This window comes from Dromaius novaehollandiae, chromosome 2 (assembly GCF_036370855.1).
Source record: "Dromaius novaehollandiae isolate bDroNov1 chromosome 2, bDroNov1.hap1, whole genome shotgun sequence".
NCBI lineage: Eukaryota > Metazoa > Chordata > Aves > Casuariiformes > Dromaiidae > Dromaius > Dromaius novaehollandiae.
Genome location: NC_088099.1, coordinates 50,085,692 through 50,110,666, shown reverse-complemented (window position 1 = coordinate 50,110,666; position 24,975 = coordinate 50,085,692). Strand labels below are relative to the sequence as shown.

Here is a 24,975-nt window from a genome sequence, read left to right as displayed (position 1 = left end):
AGGACATATTCGTTTTAAAACTCATGTACAGTTTTAATAGTTTCTTCTTCCTTGTGTGTGTGCGTTCTTCTATGCTCTTGCATCACCAGATATTTTTCCATAGGATTAGTGCTTCATTTAGTTGAGCTCTGTTCTACTGCCAAACTGACATGAGGGAAACACCTGTGATGGAGAATTCCACACTAGTCTGTTTGCCAAAACTGAGAATTTTGTTAGAAAAAAGTCAGAAAAAGCTACCAGAATTGTTTTAGACATAATTCTCATTGTAAAGCACATTCTTTTAAATTTATTTAGCTCTAAAAAAGACTTATGAATAGCTAAACTACATTCTCTGATGTGGAAAGACTATTGTTAATAGTGGATGAAAGTGAAAAGAAGATCTAAGTTTTGGAAATTGAAGTTGCATCATACCATTGTATACTGCCATCTTAATCAGTGTCAGTCTGAATTGATGCTGATGATAAGTGATTCTTCATATTCTGAGTCCCTGCCTTCCTTCAGACAGTTAAGAGCTCCTTTTTGCCTTGTTTCTGTCTTGCAGCTTTAATTTACCATTTAAATATGCCTCTTCATTTGAGAAGTATTGCAATAGTTTGTACTGTTTTTTTGACTGAAACACTTTGTGTATGTGCATTTTTTTTAATCCTATCTCACAGGTTTGTTATGACTGATATACTACTATTTTTAAAGCAGTTTAGAAATCTCTACTGAGGGAGCTGTTGGAGTGCAATGTAGTTTTATTATTTATCTTATTATATATAAACTGAAAAGGCCATGAAATATTTCAGAATGAAGAAGTGTTGAGTAGTGAATTGAATAATTATGCATTGCTAAATGATATGCTTTGTTTAAATGCCTGGAAAAGTAGTAGTTTACTGCTAATCCCTAATTTATTTTAATCAGTTTAGAGCTGATTGCTCTCCATCCATTCTCTCATTGCTCCAAAAATGTATATATGAAATGTCTAAATTGATATTTACCAGACAGTAAGAAGCCTGTATTTTGATTATATCCTTCTTGCTTCCTAATTTTTTATTTTGTGACTTGACCTTGAGTTGGAAAAAACTCTGAGGTGGTTCTGCTTAGACTTTTTCCTTATAGTGAAGTCCCAAAGATGGCTAAAAAGGTTTCTAAACTCAAAAAGCAGATTTTAATAAAATATGAGAGTGCTTTTTAAATAGAAGAAGACATGATTACCTAATGACAAAATAGAAAGGAAAAAGGGTTCACTTCCTGCTACCATCTCCTGAAATCTGGAAGCTTAGCCCCCTAAGCGTAGTCAGTTTGTTCTCAATCCAGAGGATCGCCTCCTCTGTCTGATCCAATCACTCTTTTCAGAGGACCATCGCATACCAACCCATGCCAAACAAAACAGATAGGTCTGTCACGCTCATCTTATTAAACAGCAAGATCTATAGGTTAAGAACTTGCTCCTTGTATGTATAGATAGTATACACTCCTTATTGCCAAATTCAGCTGAAATTAGCAAAGCAGGAGAAACAGAATATAATAAACTACTTCATTATCATAACGAATGTTTGACTACCTTCTTTTTTTCAAGAAATCTTTGTAATGCCATAACTGAAGCATAGCAAGGCAAGATTTCTTTCTGCAGTGAGTACTAAATGAATTGCGTTCCCCATCCATACTCACACTTCTCCATGCTGATGTCATTTTGCACCACCTGCATCTGGATACTGCTTTCTCTATTCTCTCTGAAGATATCTTGAGTATGGAGTGTATTTCTAAACCAGTCAGCAAGGAGAAAGATTCTATCAGAAAACCTAGAATAACACAGTGTCAGTATTGCTTGGGAGGTGTACACAGGTAGGCAAGAATACCTCCTGAAGGAACAGAATTATAATAAAATGTGTGGAGAATCTGCAGGTGGAAGAACTATCACTTTTAAGGAAAAAAGATCTGTAAAGTAGGGGAGACTGGCTGTCCTGAAGTCTTCAGGAAGTGGTGGCGTTTATTTTTGGTCTAAAGCCTGTCCTAGACAAAAGATCAGGTCTAAGTTATCAAAATAAATGGTTTGATATTATACTGTAACACAAAGATGCCATTTCAATTTTTTTAATGTAATTATGTTTTGTTTTGTTTCTCCTCTGTACTCAGATCTCTGGAGTATGTCCTGTCTAAGTAAATTATGTTTTATCAATGGCATATGCCTTAGCAATTTATTCTCTTAATGGAGAGAATACTTCTAATATGCTATTTTTGTAATATTAAATGCATAATACTGAGTTAGATCCTGGTTTGCTGTAAGTCGACTTCAGATGGAGCTAAGCTGGTTATTGCTGTGGCAGATGATTAATCTGTAACTCAATATGCTCATGGATAATAGAAGAGATTGGATATTCTGTTTTTATAATTCAGATCTTCAATTTATAAAATTTTAATGGAAGTCTCTGTGCTACCAGAATGGCTGAAGCTAATGTTGCATGAAGACTCTCTACTAAGCTGAAGGATACTTCATTAGAGGTAGTAAGTCTTCTGTGATATAGTTTGACTGTTTACAGGTTTGTTTTAGAACCTTATTTGATGATTAGTTTATGGATTAAAACATGAAGATTGATAGATAGTCAAATATTCCTTTTTTCTTAATATCTTATGTCTGTAGTGAATTCTGTATTTTAAATTAAAATTCACTCTTAAAGAATTATACTGGAATTGCTAACCATTGTTTTTACTGAAGAACATTACTGCCTAACTCTATGACAGCTTACCAGAGAAAATTGGACTTGGTGGCTTTATAAGTGTGATTATGGATGAATTTCCATGATTGTTCATTCCTTTGATTAAGGACTATAGCAGTGGAATAAATATAGATGATAATATATCGCAGTTCTATTTTTCCTCTGTGAATAATCTAGGCCAGATCTTTCTAATTCTCTGTTTCAGGTTGAAGACTATATCCTCCCACCATTAGTTTCCCTGGTCCGCAGTCAGAATGGTAAGTATATGGCCACATCAGCTACAGTTTCCATGAATTCCACATTTTGTTTTAATTGGACTTCAGTGTGGTCACATTCTTGGCACCTTTATTTTCAAGTGGAATGGAGACTCTTCAGCTTGCGGTTGCTCTCAGAAATCACATCACTGCTTGTAAGCCACGAGGTCATGGCTGAGGAGAAAGAGGAGAGCCTCAACTCAAACAGCAAGCTTCTGTCTCTCATTAGAGACTCATTGCTGCCTCAGTAAGTATAATATTGCTGCTCTAATGGGGAATAACTTGATACTCAATCCGTTTTGACAGCATATTTATTTTAAATACCCTTTATTTTTAAATGGCAAAATGAAAAGAGAAATAGCAATAAACTGCTGTCAGAGTTTTCTGCCCAGTGTCTCTTTCCTAGGTTTGTTCAGTACTTGGTCATGTATAACACAAACACAACTTCCATGGAACACTTTAGTATCTTGGTGATACTGTGCCTCTGGAGGCTCTTGGAATGAAAGGAGTTTCCCCTAGATTTTGGGCTGTGTTTAGATACCTCCTCTTTGCTCAGCTAATAAAGTCCGAACATTATAACAGCAATATTTTTTCTCTGTTTTGGATACTATGCCTTCCTGGAAGATGTTCTGAAATCATATGGAATGGCATATTAACTTTTAGAAAGGAGAAGTGCAGGATGGATTAATCCTTTATGAACCACCTAGGGGTTATTGTCTCTTAATCACATTCCTTTGCCTGCTGCCTCAAGCAGCAAAAAATCCTATAGCAGAGTTGAGGAAGCTACAGCCTGTGGGCCACATGAGGCCTGGAACTTCATTTGTATGGCTTATGGTCACATGAGGCCTGTCATTTCAAGATTACTGCAAGTGAGCATAAATGCTGCTCTGTATTTTATGCATATTCATACTGTGAGCTGATGCCAGGTATCCATAGAAGGAAAGAAAGCACAGACACAGCATGAGTGCAGTAAACGTGAGTCCTCATTTATCTTTTGCATTATTCAAGGATAATGTTACAGTGTATTTTAATGTGTCTTACTAAATACTTAGCTACTCTAAGTGAAGAAAATGTTCCCCACCTCTACATTAAGTAAATGGCAGAAGGATGGAGGAGTGGATGTTGGCTTGTGATTAGAAGCACAGTGCCTTCCCAAAAGTGAGACTGTCTCTTGCCAATTGCCTGATGTTCTTAAAATCTGAAGACCAAAGTTCTGTCCCTGCAAGATGTGTAATCTTCTCTTTCCTCTATGGGAGAGAATGGGGCAGAGAACTTAGAGATGTAGAGAGAAGCTTAGTTCCACACATTTCTTCACACCATCTTTTCACTGGAAGACATAGGATATGTTAGTATGAATTAAAATTGAAACTGGAAATATGATTCAAAAAGAGAATATATGCATTATTAAAACCTATCAGGTACTTCTGTTCAGATAAGGGCAGAGACCTGGAGTGAAGAGAGGTAGGTTCTGTCCTTGCCTTGAAACTTGATAAAGTGATTAACCCCTTGAAGATCTGTTTGTGTTGTACAGCGTTTCTCACTGAACTGGAAGATGGGTCACGCTAACTCCAAACTGAAAGGCAAATAGCCAGTGTGCAGCTCCAAGCTAATTGGCTTGAGTGAGTGAGTGAGTGGCAGGGCTTTTTGGTTCTGGAATACTATGATCCCACTTTTGGGTCTTCAGCTGCTATCTTTGCATGCATTGCATTGTAAATGCATAACAAGAGGGGCTTGCGGTGGCTCAGAATCTTGATACCTGTCTTGGTTTAAATATTTCCTGAGTCAGTTCTTTCATCTCATCAGTAGAGATGATGATACTTGTATTTGAAAAGCACTTTGAAACTATCTCAAGTAAAGAAATAGTAAAGTTTATGATAACTGGAATATACTGGAGCTTGGTATAAACAGAGTTTTTCTCTAACTTAGAAGCACAGGGGAAGAGTATGTAAGTCTTCAAGTGACTCAGAGTTAACTAGGGTCAAAGCATTTAATACATTACTTGAACCTGTAGGCTGAGCCAACTCTTTGTAAATATGCTCAGCTGTGGGGAGTAGCTGATTAATGAAAGAAGGCACAGATGAAACAAAAAGCAGAAGAGGGGTTCAGGATTTTCTGCAAAGAGAATTCAGAGGAAAGACTGAAAGAGAAAAGTCAAAAACTCACTTTTGACTCAAAACTTTCAAAGCTCAGTTTTGAGAAACTTTGAAAAGAAACTAAGAAAAGACTGGAACAGTTTCTTTGGATGTCAAAAAAGACAAGGAAAGTAATTTTTTTTTTCAGCAGTGTTCCTGGTATGGATCAGAAAGTATTGATGGGAGATAGGAATGAGTTCTTATCTACTCTCTACAGTTCTCAAGACAGGCTTTATCTGAATGCCAAGGGGGCTGGCCTTAACCTAGATAGAAAGGAACTTAGGACTCCATGTAGCCTACTGTTAAATATACCATAAAGCCCTATCCCAAGAAGGAAGAGTTACCGCAAACTCTGAGATAGAACGTAAAGAGACAAACTAGCCCGTATGTGGAGACTGAAGAAGTATTTGTCGTTTAGTCTTTTGTTGCTGGACAAAGGATGGGACAGAATATGATGCAGCTTGTCTTACAAGAGGAGGGGAGGGATGGAATGGCTGCTTGTGGGCAATCTGTGTAGCGAAACAGGTATTTCAAACCCTTTTAATCCTGCTTTTTAGGAACAGAGAGTTGTTGAGTATGGAAGAGATAGGTATCTGGGTGTAATAGATGATGATCTATTTAAGGAAGATTCTAACTGAACTCATTTGTGTAGCTATTTCATACCTGTAAATATATTCCTCAAGTTGATTTGTTTAAATGTGAAACTGACTCAGGAAATAAAATTTTGGTTGCTATGCCTCAAACCTAAATGGGCCTCTCTTTGAGATGAAAGCAGGAAAAAAGTAGTTACTGCTTTTGTCTCATCTCCTGCATCATTTTGAAAAGTGGTAATTCCATTAAATATCTGTGTATTTGTTGATCAGAACGTTAACTTTCTCACAGGATTTTGATCGAATGAAATAGTATCGTTATTTCATTTCACTTCACTTAAAGATTGTTTTCCCGAGCATTTGGTAATCAAAATGAAACTTTCAGCTCTAGAAAATGAATGTGATGCAAATATTTTCTATTACATAGAAACTGCACTATCCAGATTTTTTCATTAGAAATTCAAACATCAGCTCTCTTATTAATTTCTCAAATGAAAAAAAAAATCTCATTTACACATGCTTCCCCTTTTACTAGTTCTGGCTCAAATTTGAAGTGATGAAATATAATCAGGAATGTTACATAGTTTGTCCTTACTAGACTGCCAAGCCAGTTCTGCAAGAACAAAATCCTGGATACTTCAGAAAGCAGTAGATAAAATGTTTAGTCTTTTTTAACTGCTTAAGAGAATTCATATCCCAATATCTTTAGGTCCTCTCATGATTGTTGCTTATAGAAAAGATAAGACAAAATAAGTCCTGGCAGTTTAGTATCTGGAGGTTACTGAACTATTATTTCTTTCTCTAAAACTGTTGATCCTAAATTAGTTTGCATTTTGAAGTGGCAGGAAAGTCGCTGGATAAACACATTCAATAGTAATGGCTCTCAAGCAAGGAATTTTTTCGCTTTGCAGAAGATTCATAGGTTCATAACTTCTAATGGCCTTTATTCATGCAATGCGTTTATAGTAATTGCTATGAATATAATATTCATATTAGTAATTTGTGTTTTCTCATGTGGTATCTGGTTTGATAGATCACTGCACCTTTGCTTAGAAATACCATTTACTAATATTATCTTTGGGGAAAAAAACTGAGTTTTGGATAAAAAGAAATAAAGTAAGAGTTTTTTTATGGAGCACGAGGGAACTATGATGCTAAGTGTTCAGAACAGTATTAATCTCTCAGATATAAAACATAGAGGGCTTAAAACTGTTTATAGTGGACCTCGTTTAGGGAAGATAGTGATGTGCTTATAATAAAACAAGTATGTTGGCAAGTGCCACGTTTTTAACTTAGCGTGGCCAAATCATTAAATATTAGGAATTACAAGTTTGGAGAGGTAAATCCACGTCCTATGAATGAGCTGATGACTTCTGGTAGCTGAGTCATTTTAAATGAGCTTTGCTTGCCTCAAAAGTTGTAGTTGTAGATTCTGCAAATCTACAAAGAAAATATTTGTGAATAGTTCCATTATCTTTGGGAGGAATATGTATTGCTCACGTGTAGGGCTTGCAGGATCAGGGTTTACGAATGTATTATGGTATTTTTCTCCTTTTATGAAGGAAGGAATTTCTTAATCACCAATGAGGAAAACAGTTTTTCTTCAGGAACTAGAGTATGTTATTCGTAAAGGAGAAACTTTAATCACTAAAGACGTGAAGCCAACACTGAGCTCTAATTGGTTAATAATTTAGATTCTCCAATGTTTTAGTGGTTTGTGGCTCTAGGACAGCACATTCAAGTGAATATGCAGTAGCAGTGCTACATTGCTTGTTGGCTGTGTGCTTGTGTGTGAATGTTAGTCTCTACGAAGGAACTCCTCTTGGCTACATCAAGAATCCCCAGAGCAGTATGCTCTACCCTCATGGTCTTAAGATTGCCCAGATCAGAGACTGCCAGAAAGCATCAAATGTCCTTTTCTACCTAGGCTTCTTTCCTGTGAAAACCAGAGTGCTGAGGTGTGGTGATGAGGGAAAGATGATGGTGAGGAAAGGGGATCTTCATCTCACTGAAGAGCTAGCGCAACACCCAGGTGGTGGAATGTGATCCAGATTCCGCAGGGATCCTCACCAGGAAAGTCAAGATGCGAAGTAAATTCTTCGTGGTTTGCATTGGGTTCTTCCCCCCTGCCCCATCACAATTCAAGGAAGTGAGACATGCTGTGGAAGCATTTTGGTGCACAAAACATGATAGCCTACCACATTTTCCTCCAAATCATGTTTTTTTTCTTTTACAAAGCAAGGAATTTGTTTCCAATTCTGTTACTTCCATCTGTTTAGAATAACACTATTTGTAATCAAAAATGATATTCTGACATGACTGAATCTATCTGTCTGTCTGTCTCTCTTTTTTTTTTTTTTTTTTTTTTTTTTTTTTTTTTTTTGTGTGCTTACTTCTTTCTGTCTTCCATCATTGTATCTTATTGTCCTCCAGGTATACTTTGATTTGAATAAATAAAAAATAAACAGTCCTGTTTGCTTGGGCATTATTTGAATGTTGGAGGCAACAGCAAGGTCGATGTTGGTTTTCAGCAGCCTGTTTTCCCTTACCAAAATTTCAATTAGGTGAAAAATATTTTGGAATGTTTCATAGACGCTTCTTTCGTAGTTTTATCTTAACCTCACTCACTCTGAATAAACATTGATTTGGAGTATTGTTGTATTGTTCAGCGCCACATTACTTGGAGGATGGAAGAATGCTGAATTTAAAGCAATTTTTAAAAATTTGAAATAAAACTCAATGTAAGTATGTTATAAGTAAAATATTTAAATTGGAGAAAAACACTATGTAAACAAAATAGAGCTCAATTGCATAAGTCAGTTTACAGTCTTTTTGAGCTCCCACTACATCTTCTACCCTCTATTTTGAGGCTTAGTAAGAGATTTTTATTGTGTTTCTACTTACCTCTTGAACATACATATATATTACTGATGTGTCCTTTTATTAATATTACTTTTGGACTTAATCTGATGCTGTTTTTTAAATACTATTTCTAAATAAGTCTTGTTTGTTGCTTTGCACAGTTCCAAACAACATTGCATCTCCATTGTGGATAATATATTCAGAAATGATGTGTTTTTAGTATCATCAACTTACTAACACACATCTCTTGATTTTCCCCCCCCCCCCCCGGCTCCCCGCCCCATTGCAGGTATGAGCACATTCTGATGGCTCCTGACCCAGTACCAGTGTATGCTCTGAAACTGTTAGTGGCCTTGACGGAACAGAGCCCTGCTTCTGTGAGGTGATACAACCACACATTCTCTGTTGTTCAGTCTTCTCTTTGTTTCAGTTTAATTATTTTTCACTAGAGAGTTAACAGTAACATAGATCTAAATGCTATGCTGTTCAAACTGGTTTAATGGTGAGGAGATTTAGCAAATGAACTCACTCTCAGAACTCTTATGCTATTTTTAGATGACCATAATTATTTTATGATTTTTATCTCTGATATTTAGTTGGACTAACTCTGTGTTAAGCATTTAACTTTTTAAAATATTTTCAATGTTAATTTTAGTATTAAAACGTTACTTAAACTTTTGTCATATGAAGCATATTTATACTAGAGTAAAGGCGATGTGCAAGTGTGCGTTAAGGGTTTAGAGCACTCAATTCACTTCAGAGCTGTTCCATCTTTCCGCAAACATGGCTAGCCTTTTAATGTGTATTTGAGTGTTTGATATACAGTATAGTATACTCAGTATATTTTAAAAAAATCTTTTTGACTTTAATATCTCTTTCTTACTGTTCCACATAATAAATTCAGGCTACCTGTAGTCATTGTTTAGGCTGTGGTAGGCAAAAAAGTGACACAGAACTTAAAGCACATTTGTTGGAGTTAATAGGAAAGCATATCTCACACATCTCTGCACACACAGAGCTATTCCTCTCCCCCAATCTGTGCCCAAGTCATAATGCTATAAAATGTAAGTGAAAATCTGGTGATTCTTGCACTCACTGCTGTCTGTTGGTGTTTCTCATAGTGTTATAGCTAAGGAGTCACTGCATACCAGACTATCTTGCTTTGATTGATCGAAATGAACACAGGATAGAAAACATATCAACAAGGAAATTCAATTTGTTTCCCACTGTTTTTATAATAAAAAATGAGAACATCCTCTTCATCTTCTATAGTGCTACTGTGAGCAGTGCTTTCATATACTAAGGAGATTAAAAATGAACTAGAAAATTGAGTTGTTTGAGATTTTAAACAGTTTGAATACAGTAAGTGTAATACTTAATTGTATTTTTATTGTATACAATCTGTTTATGCTACTGCAGGATTATATGTATTATGCAAACATAGTATTATTTTCTCTTTTTAGATTAAATCTACTGAGATCCTAATTCTTTAAGAATGATGATAAAATATTTCTGTAACTAGAGCACTGGATATTGTGGTAGCACTCTTCCTCTGCCTAATGAATTCTCTTGAATTGAAGAATTGTGTGTGTTTGCCTGTGTGCTTCATGTAGCTCGATTGGGGATGCATACTCATCCTCATAATCTGCTTACAGCAGACAGTACTTTTTTTTTGTTAACTTTGTTGAAAAGCAACTTTAGATAGCTATGAACTATCAGTAATTCTAAATACCAGTATATTCAGTACTGTTATTTAAGGATAGACTACTAGATTCTGGGTATTAACACATCTGTAATTGTCCTATTTCTAACATGTCTTACTGTCCCTCTTCGTTTCCTTTCACAAAAGAATTTATTTGGCTGGTTTTCTGAAGGAACAAAGTTTATACAATTCTGCTGGTCTGTCTTCTTCCTGGTCCTCTAGCTTCCCGGCAATTTTTGAGGCACTGGATAATTCCAACTAAATTTTGACAGATGGTTAAAAGGTGAACAATATCTTTCATAAAGGCTAGTGAACTGTTAGTTAAAGGAGGGAAACCAGATAAATGCTCTAGTTAACACTAGATCACACTTGATTCTGTTTTGGCTTGGCAACTAATTAATCAGTATACATAGTGTTCAGAATTGTTCCCAGCACGTGCTCTCTTTTGCCTCACCAGTTGGGAACATGGAAAAAACCTTCAATTGTTATGATTGACAGTAAGCAGGTAACATTGGACACAAATCCTTTGGGTCCAGACTGCGTTAGATTTGTTCCTTGTGGGAAAAACTCTATGATACTAGTGATGAGGGTCAGTTCTCATTGGGTCTCTGTGGCTTGTCCAAGTTTATTTCATCCATAGTGCCTGGCTTTCTAGGATGAACACTTTTCACCTGTGACTTGAATAGCTGTAACAAAGGCAAAATGATGGTAGTAAACAGATTGTAAAAACGCAAAATGGTTCAGTTGATACTTACCTCATTGCTTCCACATCTTTCAAAAATAGCACTCATTATTAACCTTATTTTGAAGTAGTAAAGAATGAATGGGAGGAAGATGAGGGCTCCTTGTGTTTTTGTTTGTACCACATGGTAGCTTCTTCTCAGACATGTCCAACTAATGCCTTCCTCTGCCTGCCTGTCTTTTCTTTAATCTTACCATTTTTCCTGTTTGTCTCTGGCCTTTCTTTTTTATTCTTCCCATCTCCTCACATGCTTCCCAATAGAGATAACGCATTTGAGGAATCCTTACTTTAGAATTTGAAAAAAGACACATGCACTCTAAATCTTTAATCTCTTCTTTGTCTCATTTTTTTGTGGCTATTTCCATAAATCAGCTAACTAGTTGCAATACCAGAGGAAAAACCTTCATTTTTTTTTCTTTTTTTTATGCTTCTTTTTGTTTTGTATTGCATCTAATTTGTTTTATATGGCAGCAACACAGTTATAATAATATTATTATATTTTTAATGTCTTAAAAGCTTATGATAAAATATTGCTAATGCACTATACATATTTTAAATGCCTCAAATACTTAACATTTTTTTGAACATTAACATTTTTGGAAAAAAATAAACTTTGCAATTTTTGTCATTGCTCTACTGTTAGGGCAGCTTTTAGCCTTCTGTGTTATGGAAGATGTACCATTCTATTACTTTTCAGTTTAGCAATGGAGAATTATCATCATATCCCATTAACATGTTGAGAATTGGGACTCTCACAAACATAAGTTCCAGTGCATGTAAGATGGTAGCTGCAAAAACCTTTATGTTTCAATGAGCACATTAAGTGTTCAGACATCTGAACATATAAGCATTCATAGGAGCAAAACCTTTATGGGGAAGATGACTATTTTGTTGTTCAGTTTCTTCATAATGGATTACAGTATAAATGAGTTTGGTGTTTCTCTTAGATGCCTGTTTTTTTACGTCATAAAATAACTGCTGGCTGATAAAGCCTGATACAGCTTTCATATATTGAGAAAATGGTAGGCATTGGAATGACGAGCTTTGGAGAGAATTTGTCCATCATTTGTCTATTCTATACTTGACTTGAGGCTAGTAGTCCTGCTTTGAGGGCTACCTACATTATTCTGTCATAATACTTCTAAAAATATATTGCCCTGTTTTCTTTAAGAATTTTTAATATTTTACTATATGAAAAATTGCAGATCTTAAAGCAATGAGAGAATTAATAGTAGAGTTTGCCTTCAGCTATTTTGACAACAATGATTTTTAAAAGAAGAGATTGATGTTAAGGAAAAGTACATATATAGCTTGAATTAATTCATCTCTAGACTATTGAAAAATTGCATTAGATTTTTTTCCTTTATTTATTTCTTTTGGTAGTTTGTACTTGTATAAGGAATTGTTGGAGGATCTGAGCTCCTGAATTCAAACTGGCAACAAATGTTTGCAGAAGGGTGAGATCTGGTTTAACTATCTGAAATCTCTGTTCACCAAGGGCAGGATCATTAGGTACCATGTCTTTTTTTGTGTTTATGAATTAAACTTAATATACAGGGATATATATACTGATTAAAAACCAGATTTAATCTGTGGAGTTTTTGTTAGTTCCTGCTTTGAGTCTTCTACATTGTTTTGTTGTGATCTGTAATGATCTAATAGCTACATTTTCCTAATGGTAAGGAGGTGGTTACATGAATTTCTTAGCTTCTATTTATATCATATATATTTTAGCTCTTCTTAAATGTGTTGACTGCCACAGTACATTTTTAACTGTGCTTTTTCAGGAAACTTATGTTGGGCCATTTTTGGTGTATCATTCTTACCTGGTTCTTAGTATCATAGATAAGATTATGAAATGCAGGTATATGTTTTGTTGTGTGCTTTTATATGAAGATGCTTAATGTGTCTGTAGCTAGAAACGTACAGCATTTGAAGATATGGATATAGCTGAAAGCTAAACACTTGAAACTGTGGATTCTGGATTTTCATAGACTGCTGAAATAGACATTTCTGGTTGCAAGGAAGCGAGATAGCGAAGGGAATAGGACAGAGATGAGAGCAAGAAGAATATTGTATGTTTGTAGCCCAAATTCATCAATGTTTGGCAATGTATAGAAGAGTTATTTTGTTGGCAGCGTGTGTGCCCACATATCTCAATTGGATCTGCAGTTTTACAGTGGCATTTCAAAATCTAAACATCTGCAGATAAATGCAGGTATCTCAAAGACCTTAAATTCATGATTACATAGAATTCATCTTATGCTGTAACTGTAAGAGAGACAAAGATCTCGGGGTTAACATCAGCATGATGCAGATTGCATAGTGTCCTAATTTCTGGGTTTCTAGAGTCTTCTTTTGACAGTCTGCATTTTTATTTGTTGGATTTTGCTTTCCAAGGAAAGTGTGTACTGCCAGTGCTGATATTTAGCAAGCTAAATTAGAGAGAGCCAGTTTTCAGTATTAAATAACTCATTTCTGATAATACTACAGTTTCTTTTGATACAGAGTTCCTTTTCAATTTTTTTTATATAAATTTTGGTTATTACAGTAGTCTGTTAAGTTTTCTTTCATGCTTGTGTTATTTGTTACACACGTTCATCCTTCTGGAATGCTGCTGTTCTGGGAATTTCTGTTATTTCTCATACCTTCTAATGCCATACCTTAAATACCTGGGTATTTCTTGATTTCTCAGTTTTGTGTAATGTTGCTGTCCAGCTTGTCAGAGAGAAACAGAACCTTACTTAAGCCTTTTGTTCTGTCTTGTTCCACTCAGCTGGAACAACTACCCAATATAAACCTCGACAGGGTGATGGGCTACATCATTTTTTTTCCAGGACTGACCTCTTAAAGAAGCACTAGAAAGCTGTGTGCCATGACCTCTTACCTACCCGTATCACTTGGCCTAACTAATGTCTGAGCACCCTGCTTTATTACATGTCTCTGTACATGAAAGCTCAGACTTGCTCAGCTTTAGAAGCTGAAACTTCAAGATGAATGTCAGATATTGCATCAGATGCAATCATGAGAATGGGACATAAGGTCATTTCCTGAGGGAGAAGTTGTCTAAAAACCAATGCTGTGGGCCTTTCTAGATCTATGGTGAATTGAAGGACAAGGGGAGCAAATCAAGAAACCTTCCCCTCCTCCTCTTACTGTAAATGTCCCAGGCAGGTATTAGGAACTGCTCTAGAATAGGATTTTCACTCCAGAAGTGGAATAGGAGGCAGAAAAAATAGAAAGATGCTGAAGAGCAACGAAAAAGTCTGCTGCTTCTAAGTGCTGCAGATCTAGTACCTTTGAAGATGGTAGATGGATCAAGCACAGCAGACTGTCTTGGCTAATTAAAATCACTCTTTATCATGGTATCTTTGGAATCATCCGAGAATGGTCTAATTTTCAAACTTCATTTATGCTACTGTTCATACTGATGCACTACCTGTTAAAAGCCATTAAAGGCACATTTTGGAGTCAGTGTTGGTAATGGGTTGATCCTCTTCTTACACATCATGATGCTTTGCATTAGGCTTTGTTTACATGTCATTGTATTATGAAGCAGTCCCTCTAGCTTCCAGGCCCTTGACTTCAGGGGGAACTCCCCACCCCAAACACAGTTTGACCTCTTTTTTTCCTTAGAGTTGAATGTGGTGCTTTTAACTAGTTTGTGTTGGTATGATTTTGGTAAAATTCATTTGTGAGCATTGTGCATTGATTTAAAATATAAATACAAACATATATATATATATATTTATATAAAAAGATTATGTCTGGGTATGCTGTACTTCCTTTGCCATTGTGCTAGAGGGCCAGTGCTTCAGTGCTTTCCTTTCCTGGTGAACTGATTAATATGTGCTTATGTTAATTGCTTTAAATGTACTTTATATTGATCGTTAGTCACTTTATTTTCTAGTTTAAGGTTGCAGTGCTAACTTAATTCTATTTGCTTCTAAATTAATTCTTTTTTTTACTGTTTTTTATACGTTTTCTTGTTTCTTGTAGTGAATATGATTAAAGTAGTACGGAGTACTTTTGGTAAGGGGTAAGCCTATAGGGTTTAGTCCAGCTGAACTCAGAATTATATTTTAGATGTGTACACAGTTAGTGGGAAAATCACACTGTAGATGGATTGAGAGAAATTGTAAGAGGATGACACAGTTTTGTTAGAGCTTTTGGGCTATTTATGTGCATTTTGGACCTGATTCCTATTATACTGGTTTCACAGCTATGAAAATTGAGCCACATAAGCCCTGGTTTTCTTGTTAGTGAGATAATGCTGTTATAAAGTAGCAAAGAATTCATAGGGTCTTTTGTTATTAGTTATATTACTTGATATTAGATTGGCATGTGTGCTGTTTTATTGCATCACAGCAAGCAGGAATACTTAACATTTAAAGAGCCGGTTTATGGGCAAGTTAAGTGTCAGCTAATAGCACTGTTGTCAAGTTGCACATCATTGTAATTCATATCAAACAGGATGGTCAAAGTTCATTATTACAAGTGAGTTCTCACAGTCTAGTCATGTACTGACCGTAATGCTAATTACTGTTTTTAATGTAAAACACAACTCCTTCTTAGTGTTACATTCTCTAATAGTTTCCCTTTAGTAAAGAAATTAGCTATTAACTTTATATCCTGTTGTTTCATTTCTTCTTGGGGTTGCTGATCAATTACTGAACAACGAAGTTTTAAAAAATGAAACTGCTATTTGATGTTACTATTGTTAAGTCAGTTACTGAAAAATGTCAAACTGTAAGCTTCACATTTGGTCTTTTAAGATAAAACATTAAACAGAAAGATAAAATATCATTCGTTCCTGGTTGTTTTTACTTTCAACGGTGAATTTTTGCTGTTGTGAATGTAAGAATTAAAAAAAAAAAAGAGGAAAAAAAAGAAAAAAGCAAGCTGACAATGAAGAAGAGTCAACTTATTAGGGTGCTACTGTTGGAGTTAGTGGATTCAGTAATGCCACAACCTTCTGTTTAGCAGGAGACAAATCTGTAGTCCTATCCAGTCCAGTATGTTGTGTTCAACAGTAGGTGCCAAGAGAAGGTGGTAGGGAGAAGGCAAGCATACAGTGATATTTTTCCTAGACTTTCTCAGCCTCCCATGAGTTGTGTTTCAGAAGACATGGTGCTTTTGTAGGTAATAGCAACTGAGGAATCATTTTCATGTAATTTATGTGGATTCAAGAGGATATTTGAAAGATCCCCCCCCCCCAAAAAAAAAAAAACCCAAAAAACTTGAAGATGATTATTCTTTATACGCAGTTCACTTATGCTAAGGAATAGCTATGAATACTGAAAGTTTAATCTGGTACTTGCTAGCTTAATTTGATGCCTTCAAGTTCTTACACTGGAAGAGATGGCAAACAAAGAATTCTGTTCGTTATTTGCAAGCAACCCACTACTTCATAAATATCTACTGTATTTTCTCCCTTAGTTTTTCCAGTCTGTGCAGTCCTAGTATTTTTAGCCTTATCTTAGTCTTTTCCTTTACGGAAACTCTTCCTTTGATCAACCTTTTGGCCTTTCTCTGTACTTTTTCTAGTTGTACTGTATCATTTCTGAGATAGGGGTATTGGACTAGAACTGCAGTACTCAAGATGCTGGTGCACTATAGATTTATGCAATGACATGATTCATAATATTTGACTTGTTTTTTAACTGCTATTAAACATTGTCTTTATAGAACTATCATTTATTTCCCAGAGCTCTTTGTTCCTGAAGAAGAACAGTTGAGTTCACTACTACTTATACAAAGCTAGGATTGCTTTCTATTCAAGTTCTTCACTTTACACTGAGTTTCTCTTCTATTTTTCAGTCGCTCAATATCATGCAGTCCTTCTTGCTGTCCCTCTCTTGCTGTCCCTCTCTTGCTGTCCCTCTCTTGCTGTCCCTCTCTTGCTGTCCCTCTCTTGCTGTCCCTCTCTTGCTGTCCCTCTCTTGCTGTCCCTCTCTTGCTGTCCCTCTCTTGCTGTCCCTCTCTTGCTGTCATTGCCAACAATGAGAATATTTCGTATTTTCTGTGTGGTCATTTTATACCAATCATAAATTCTGCAAGGGACATGATCTTTAGACCAGCTTTCTCAATGTACTGGTGGATATTGTCTATAGTCTTTAATAAGCATTCCTTTTGCTTTGTCCTCATACTTCCCTCTGTTTATGGTCAATGACAAAAATTTTTTTTTTCTTCTTAGTATTCAGGTTTTACTCCCCCCATACACCCCACAAAAAGAAATCTAGGATCACTGTTATTTCAGAATAATGTTGGTGATCAATTGGTCAGAATTGTTGCACAAGAAAAGGTGGCTTCAGTATCTGCTAGAGTGAAATTGTGAAGATGCTTCTTATCATTTATCTCCAAACATTTACAAATTAGTTACATAATTTTACAATGAATACAATTTACAATTTTATATGTGTGTGTTTGAAGGAGTTTTAATTTTCTGTTTCCCACTAGGCACATATGAGGCAAAGTTTCATAATTCTAGTAGTAATTTTTGGAGAACCAGAAAAGTTTGTTTTCTAACAGCTAGGCAGACTCTCAAAAACATCCCCTTATTGTTGCAAAAAAGAGGCCTAGTTTGCTGGAATAAGAGAAGGAGCTGTGAGAGTCTAAGATGAACTGAATGAATTCATTTGCTTTCAATGTAATCCTGTTGTTTGTTTTTAAAATTATATATCTGCATTCTGATATGTTAGGAAGATTCTACTTGTCTTGTGTTAATTTGCCTACATGACAGAAATATGTTATTCAGAACAGAATGAATTTTGTGGAATGATAGTCTGCAAAATTTGTATTTTGCCTTCTAGTAGTAGTTCTTTTCTGAAGCACGTGGTCATAATGCTGAATACAGATTTTTTCATGTTCTAAACTTAAAAATTCATATCCATGAATTTACTTGCCCTATCAGATTGAGTTGGAGGAGTTACTGGTTGACCACTTATCCCAACTTTCTATCATGCTACTGAAGTGGCACAAGGTCATGAGTTTGTTGCCCATTGGCACTCAAACTTTCATGATCCTTAATTAGTCCAAATTCCTGTAATATATTACATTAGAAAAACTTCCTTGAGAAATATATTAATTTCAGTATTAGAATTTTGATTGCATTTTGTGATAAGGTCCTTTTTTGGCAAATTGAAAACCCTTTCTCCATTTTATCATTTTAGATTCCATTTTAATATTGTAGTGTAGTCATACAAGCTTCATCCTTTTACTTGTCATATTTACACTGTCAAACAATATGTGACTTTATATGCCAAAATCTAAAGTCTGGGTCTTAATACAAACAATATGTCCTGTCAAATCTCAAGCAGTGATACAGCTAGAGATTCATCACAAAATTGTGGTTCTTGAATTATTCCTGTTCTACACGAATTACGTCTCAAATAATGTTCACAAATAACTTTACTGAGTAAGCATCTGTTGTTTAGAATTCTGCATTTTGACTGTGTGTTAATTTTCCAACCTTTATTCCAGTTTTTCAATTTGACAATGAAAACATTTGCACACTTGTGTCCTATTTTTTGGGTTGGTTTTTTTTGTTTGTTTGTTTTTTTTTTAGTGAAAGATCCAGAACAAAAGTCCAGGTGTGAACAACAACAGACTGCAATGCAACATAATATAAAGAGCATGAATTCTTAAGCCGTTTGTCAGACGTTTGTCAGCTTGTCAGGGGTCAAAATCAAATTCTTTGTCTGTGTTGGACTCTGTGGGTTTGTTTGTTTTTTTTTTTTTTTTTTTGTTTTAGTGAGCTCTGCATTTTTATGGTAGAAATTTGACATGTTTTCTTTGGCTAGGGACTACCTGCCACTGTATTACATGCCACTGATTTGGATGCATGTAAATCATACCTATAAGGGAGGAAAAATGCAGTGTGTCTTGTATTTGAGGAGAGAACTTATTAAAATGTTCAGTTACAAAGACGTCACTGCTAGACTTTTATTTATAAAAATAAAGTAGTGGCCTTATTTAATTGTTTTGCAAGTGACACAAGATGGGAAGTTGTGTTGATCGCACTGTATATTTTTTTCTAGCTTTATATATTAGCCAGGTCGAACACCTGCAACTGAAATATTCATCCCATCACTTTTTCAACAGAAAAGGAATTCTGCATAGGGAACAATGTGCAGATATTCTTCATGCCCAATAAGTAAGAAGTTAGTCTTATGCTGTCTCCTCAATACCACCTTCATCAGCGTGCAGCAGAGTTATTCGTGTGAGAAGTCAGTGCAATGCAATATAAATTCACGTTCTCATATAAGGCACTGCCTTTTGCAGGCAAGTGCTGAGAAAAAGAGCTTAAACTTTAGACCAGAAGTCATGTTGTAAGGCCTTTTAACATCGGTAGGAAATGTAGGTGCCTGGGATTTTTCAGAAATCTTGCCTGTAACAAAGGGCTTTTTTTTGTATTCTCTGTCCCTCACTAGGCTTGCATTTTGCAGCAAGGCAACTTAAGAAAAGTAGATCTTGCACACTTTTTGAAAGCAAAAGCAGAGGCTTCATCTCATTCTGAAAAATGGTAAATATTCAGATCATACTGATGTGAGTCTTTATTTAAAAAAACCAAAAAACAAAAAACAAAAAAACCCCCAGATGATCAGTTACTTTGAGCCACTGTCGATTATATGGGTATAGATTTGAATGAGGAAAAAAAACTGTGAGTACTTTGATATTTAGAATAATAATTTACTTGTATGATTATGATTGTGTATATTTTCCAAGCATGTGATAGGACCTAAAAAAAAAAAAAAAAAAAAGTTTATGGAGTATAAAGCTGCTCTTATTTTAGAATACGGCCATTCTATGAAATGAATTCAGTAGCTTAACTCCTCTTTCCTCAGCTTTTAGGCTTTTCCTTCTAAAACTCTAAATGTCATGTAGCAACGGAGAATGTGATAATGTCACTTTCTCTCTTGCACGTGTACGCAAAGTTGGGATAAGTGAGATAGATTTAAGCTTTGTTACAGAAATATCTTAATACATGTCTTGTGACTTATTACTTCAGCTAAGTTATATGCATAATTTTCTTCAAAGGCTGCAGCTATTTCTTGCTTGAATCATAAAGGTTTGCAGATGACCTTTAAGGATGGCCAAGTTGGCTATGGGTTTGTCTTAGCTTATCTCAGCAGAAAATATAGGTGACTTTGTAACTCTGTAACAAACAAGACTGCTTACAGTTTTTGAAACCAATTGTGGTGTTCTTTGCCACAAAAGAGTTTTTCGAAGTTTTGCCTAACCTGAGAGTCCTTAGTTATTCTTGGTATTCTATTGTACTTTACTGACAATTTGTTCTTGGATTAAATGTTGCTTACATAGCAAAGTAAGCAGCTTTTCTCAGCTGAAATAATTAGAATATGCCTCAAGCATAAGAAGTTTATACTGACAAATCTGAGTTTTGTCAACATGTTTGCTACTACATTAGTTGCTTTTTGGGGGGGATCTGTGGTGTTTAAAATGATATTTTTTACATCTAGGATTGATATACCTGCTTCAGCAAATTCTGTATTATGGGCATGGTCTAAGCTTTTAATTAAACTGGTAGATTTGGCCATGGAAAATGACCTTCTTGTAGAGAAGATTTTCAGGTAGCACTAAACTATCATAACAACTCTTCTTCCTATCTGCTGTCCTGGGACACTCTTATGACCTGACTGGGTTCATGTTGCCATAAAAGTTTGCTTGGGTGTTGACAGGTGCCTTGGAGAAGATCAGCTTCAAGTTACCCTAACCTATGTAGGCAACTTGCTGGGGCTTCCCTGGCAGGAGGGTGTTTTTTCTCTTCAACTTCATTAGAACCAAAATTTGTTTTTAAATTCAGGATTCTTGGGCGTAATACTTCTGTTTTCTAGAATAATCCTTTGCTCTTTCAGAATATGTTATATTGTTAGGTATAACTTGTGGGGTTTTTTCCACATTCAAGTATGTAAGAAAAATTGACTGCATTTGGCTTAGCAAGCTATGTTAAACATGTTCGTATAGGTGCATACAATTACATTGTTATGTTTTGAAATGGTTAATGGATGCATTTTACTTGTTTCTAGTGCATCTGCCAGTGCTGTCCAGCCTAGTAAATCTTCTTATCCTAGAAATAAAATCAGGCAAAGCCTTTGTGTAGATTCCATATGGTCAATGTTATTATATTTCAGTGAATGCAGTAAGTAGAGAAATAGCAAAATAATGTGGAATAAGAAAGCACATATGACTTGTAAATAATTCTCAGTTCTTCATAAGTATGGCTGTTCTATCGAAAAGGATGTCCGTCTTTCTTTATTATGCTTCCTTAGCATAAGGGTTTTTTTAGCAAGTATGATTAATTAGGGTTCTGATAGAGTATGTGATGATATAATTCAGTTTGTCATCATAGTGTGTGACATGCACTTTATTAAAAAATATAAAGCTTTTTGAGATTTAAGAATAGAAAAAGTGCCTAAATTTGAAGTAGTATTGTTTTTGAGAATATTCTTCTTTCTTTTATATGTGAAGGTATGTGTCTGATTTTAGTGGGAAAATATGGCTAAGTTATTTCAGGTAACCACTCCTGAGAACTTTTAAGAGAAGTGGCTGGAAGTGTGTCATATATTAATATGTTAAAACCAAGAAGGTAGTTAATAGAACATACATTAAAAAGGAAAACACAGCATATTTATAAATTCACTGTGTGCTTTGTGGGTCTATTAGTTCAAATTGTTTTGTGCTGTGTTGACTGTTTCATAGTCAAAATAGTATTGTGTTTCTGAATTTTAATTAATTTCTGCCATTTAAAAAATATTAATTTACTTACTGTTCCATTCACTTGCATCACATCAGTGAAGCAGACCTAGATATAATTTCCAAAGCAGCATTACATTGCTGTCTGTACTTAATTGCTGAAGTAGAGCTCATTTTTTGAGAGCTAGTCAAAAGCTGAGGTTCTGGGTCATGGATTTTAGCAACAGCTTTTGTGCTGCTCTGCTTCTTTTGCGAGTTTAGTATGTTAAATAAGAATTCAACATTCTCTTAAAATAATTTTTTTAAAATATGTTTTTACAGCTTTGTTGAAGAAAACCACCTTGTTCCTGTTCTTTTCCAAGTCATCTTGGTAAGAATAAATTTCGTTTTCTATATGTTTTAATGTATGTATTGTATCTCTCAAATCAAAGCATGTCAAACTTTTATAAAGTGTCTATTAAATTTATTAATCTTTGATAAAGTGAAGTTGGACATTCTATCAATACAAAAGAATTTAGTGCAGGCAGACCTGTATGTGGTTCTCATCAACTATTTATTTGTGTAAATACTTTCTTTTAGAAAGACTTGTCTTTTCTGAGCCATATAAAAGTCTGAACAATGAATGATTTCATATGATTCTTAACTAGAACCATATATTTAGCCTACTCAAATGGCAAGGGCTAAAGAATATTTATTTTATTTAACAGTATCAAACCAGAGTTTGATTATGAAGATAATCCCCCCTCGCGCTGTTAATACTTCATATTGAAAGAAATTATATATGAATTAAGGATGTTATTACATCCTTTATGTATGTAACATGCTGAATTTCCATTGCTAAATAGAGATCATAGTGATGGATTGCAGTTCTGCAATGTTGAGAAAAAACATGCTAATGAAGAAGAAAAATCTATGGGATAGTTTGGAATCTGGGTATTGTGCTGTCTACTAGCCCTCTCATTGATAATTTCTGGGATCTCTTGATTTTTTTTTTTACCCTTTTTTTATTCATAGACTTGTATCAGATAAGTGTTATGTTATGTAAACATGCTTAAATATGCATGATTTTTGCAGTGCAGGCAGATTGCATAGTTGTTATTGTATCATTCTTGAAATTCAGTCTTAGGGTAGAACACGTTCATAAATGTGAGATTCTGAATGAAGTATGATTTTCCTTTTTTCAATTTATTTTCACCTTTTCTCTTACTTTGCAGTGATTTGTTTCACTGCCTATTGTTATAAATCACTTTAAAACCAGATATTCAAATAAACTCTTTTTTATTAAAATTAACTCTTTATTGATGACAGACTTGTCCAGCAGCATGTAGAACATAACTTTTATTATATCTGATGTACATATATGAATGTACAAATCTGAGAAACTCTTCTTCTGACAAGTATTAACAATAAAAACAGCATTTCACAGCATTTCATAAAGAAATAGTATTGACTGAAGTGGTACTTAAAGCTAGTCAAGTGTTTCATGTTAATATCCTCAAGTACATAACTAACATTTGAAATTTGTCCAGGTGTTGGAATTTTGAAGGTTTACTGACAAAAATGACTAATATATATTTTTAGGTTAGCAGATAGCTATGAGAATATGAGGATGATCTCAAGAAATGAAGTCTAGAAATCTGTCCCAGATTTTGAAGAACTTTTTATAATTTATGTATAGTCACGATATGTGAAATGTATGTATGTCATGGTATGTAAAAGTAGGATAAGCTGGAGTCAGCTAGAACTACTCCTCCCCAACCCCCAGTGCACAGTTTGACTTAATGTGTGCTAGAAATAGCTTTTTAGAGAATGGAAAGTACCTAAGCTGAGAACTGTATGAATGTTAGTCCATAAAAATTAAGAGGTATCTTAAACCTCCGTAGCTCTCTTGGAGCTTATGGTTAAACCTGTGGGAGGAAAAAGCTTATAATTTTTAGAGAGGAAAAAAACCATTTTCAATGTGCTTTGGGGAGAACTCATGTAGTCACCACGTATGGCAGTTAAGCTCCACGAGTACACTGGCTACCGGCTGTGATTGTGGCTGGCCCAAGGGATGTGGCTGTCCCTAAATGGGAGTGCTATCCTCCTTACTGTTCTCCTGTTTTCTACCTGCAGAAGAGTAAATTCAGCAAAGGAAAGATAGACAATTGGGAAGGCTCAATAACCGGGACTAATCAGAGGATTAGCACGTTTTGGTTTTAAAGCCATGTGGGTAGCATGTGACTTTTACCAGCAGGGTCAAACAAACTAATGGAAGTAGTATGCCTGCAGATGAGAGAAATGGGAACTTGAGATGCAGCAATGCTAATGTTCTGGGGGAGTTTTCAATGCACTCCAAAAAAAAGAAAGCAAAATGAAGGTACGACTGCAGTATGAGTAGACGTTTATCTAGCTATAATGTCTAATGAGGTCAGTAAAGATGTCGTGATCTGTATCTGCATATGCTTTCATATACGCAAAAAAGAAGCACATTGACAATATGTGTGAGTATATACAGAGCAATATGACATTGAAAAACAGAGGGAAAGATGAGATAATAATGTGTGAAATTTAAATGATGTGAACTCTCTCTGGTAACAAGCTTAAAAATAGTGAGCCAAATTCCATGATGATTTTACAAGCTGGTGTAAAGTATAAACATAAAATACAGATGTTGATCAAGTAGAAGAGATGGTAGCAGGAAAAATTACTGTGGTATATGTTGCAAGTTATACTTGCTACTTTTTTTCTACACCCTTAGCATTCTGTTTGTAATATTTTGTCTTTGTACAGTCTCAAAGCTATGAACTGTCTGAAAAATCAGTATATTATACAAAAATATTTTTTGACTGTCATAATATACTGTAAAAGTCAATTTTTAATGGAATCGGAAGTGTTTTTCTTCCATATTTCTAAATTGTGTATTCATGTTTGTAATTTAGACTGCTACAAACGTTTTTCTAAGTTAGTAGCATTACAGTTGGTATATGTGCTATTTTCTAGTCTATCTTCCTTTTTTTAATTGGCTCTTATTGTACCCACTGAGGAGAAAAATTATTCAAGATTGAAGGCCCTGGGGGAAAAAAAAGCCAAACCCTTCCACACATCATAAATGTTACCTGGCCTTTCTTTAGGGCTATCTGAGTCTAAACTATTGCATGTAAAAGAAATTCTATATGACTGGTGAAATTGTATTTTTCTGCAGATAAATTTTAAAGATAAAGCTAATGATGCTGGTGATTAGGAGCTCAGTGCTATTCTCTTTTTAAAGTCCACTAGTCAATTGTGTGCCTATCCTATTA

At 35.1% G+C, this 24,975-nt stretch overlaps 1 protein-coding gene across 6 annotated transcripts in view; it reads left to right on the top strand.

Annotated features, from left to right (window-relative positions):
• ULK4 (unc-51 like kinase 4) overlaps positions 1-24,975 on the top strand; it is a 237,515-nt gene that overhangs the window by 86,428 nt on the left and 126,112 nt on the right. For all 6 annotated transcript variants that reach the window (XM_064506435.1, XM_064506438.1, XM_064506437.1 and 3 more), the window contains 4 exons: positions 2,905-2,956; positions 3,056-3,200; positions 8,827-8,919; positions 22,016-22,064. In XM_064506435.1, coding sequence (XP_064362505.1) covers positions 2,905-2,956; positions 3,056-3,200; positions 8,827-8,919; positions 22,016-22,064 — 339 coding nt within the window. The remainder of the gene's footprint in view (positions 1-2,904; positions 2,957-3,055; positions 3,201-8,826; positions 8,920-22,015; positions 22,065-24,975) is intronic.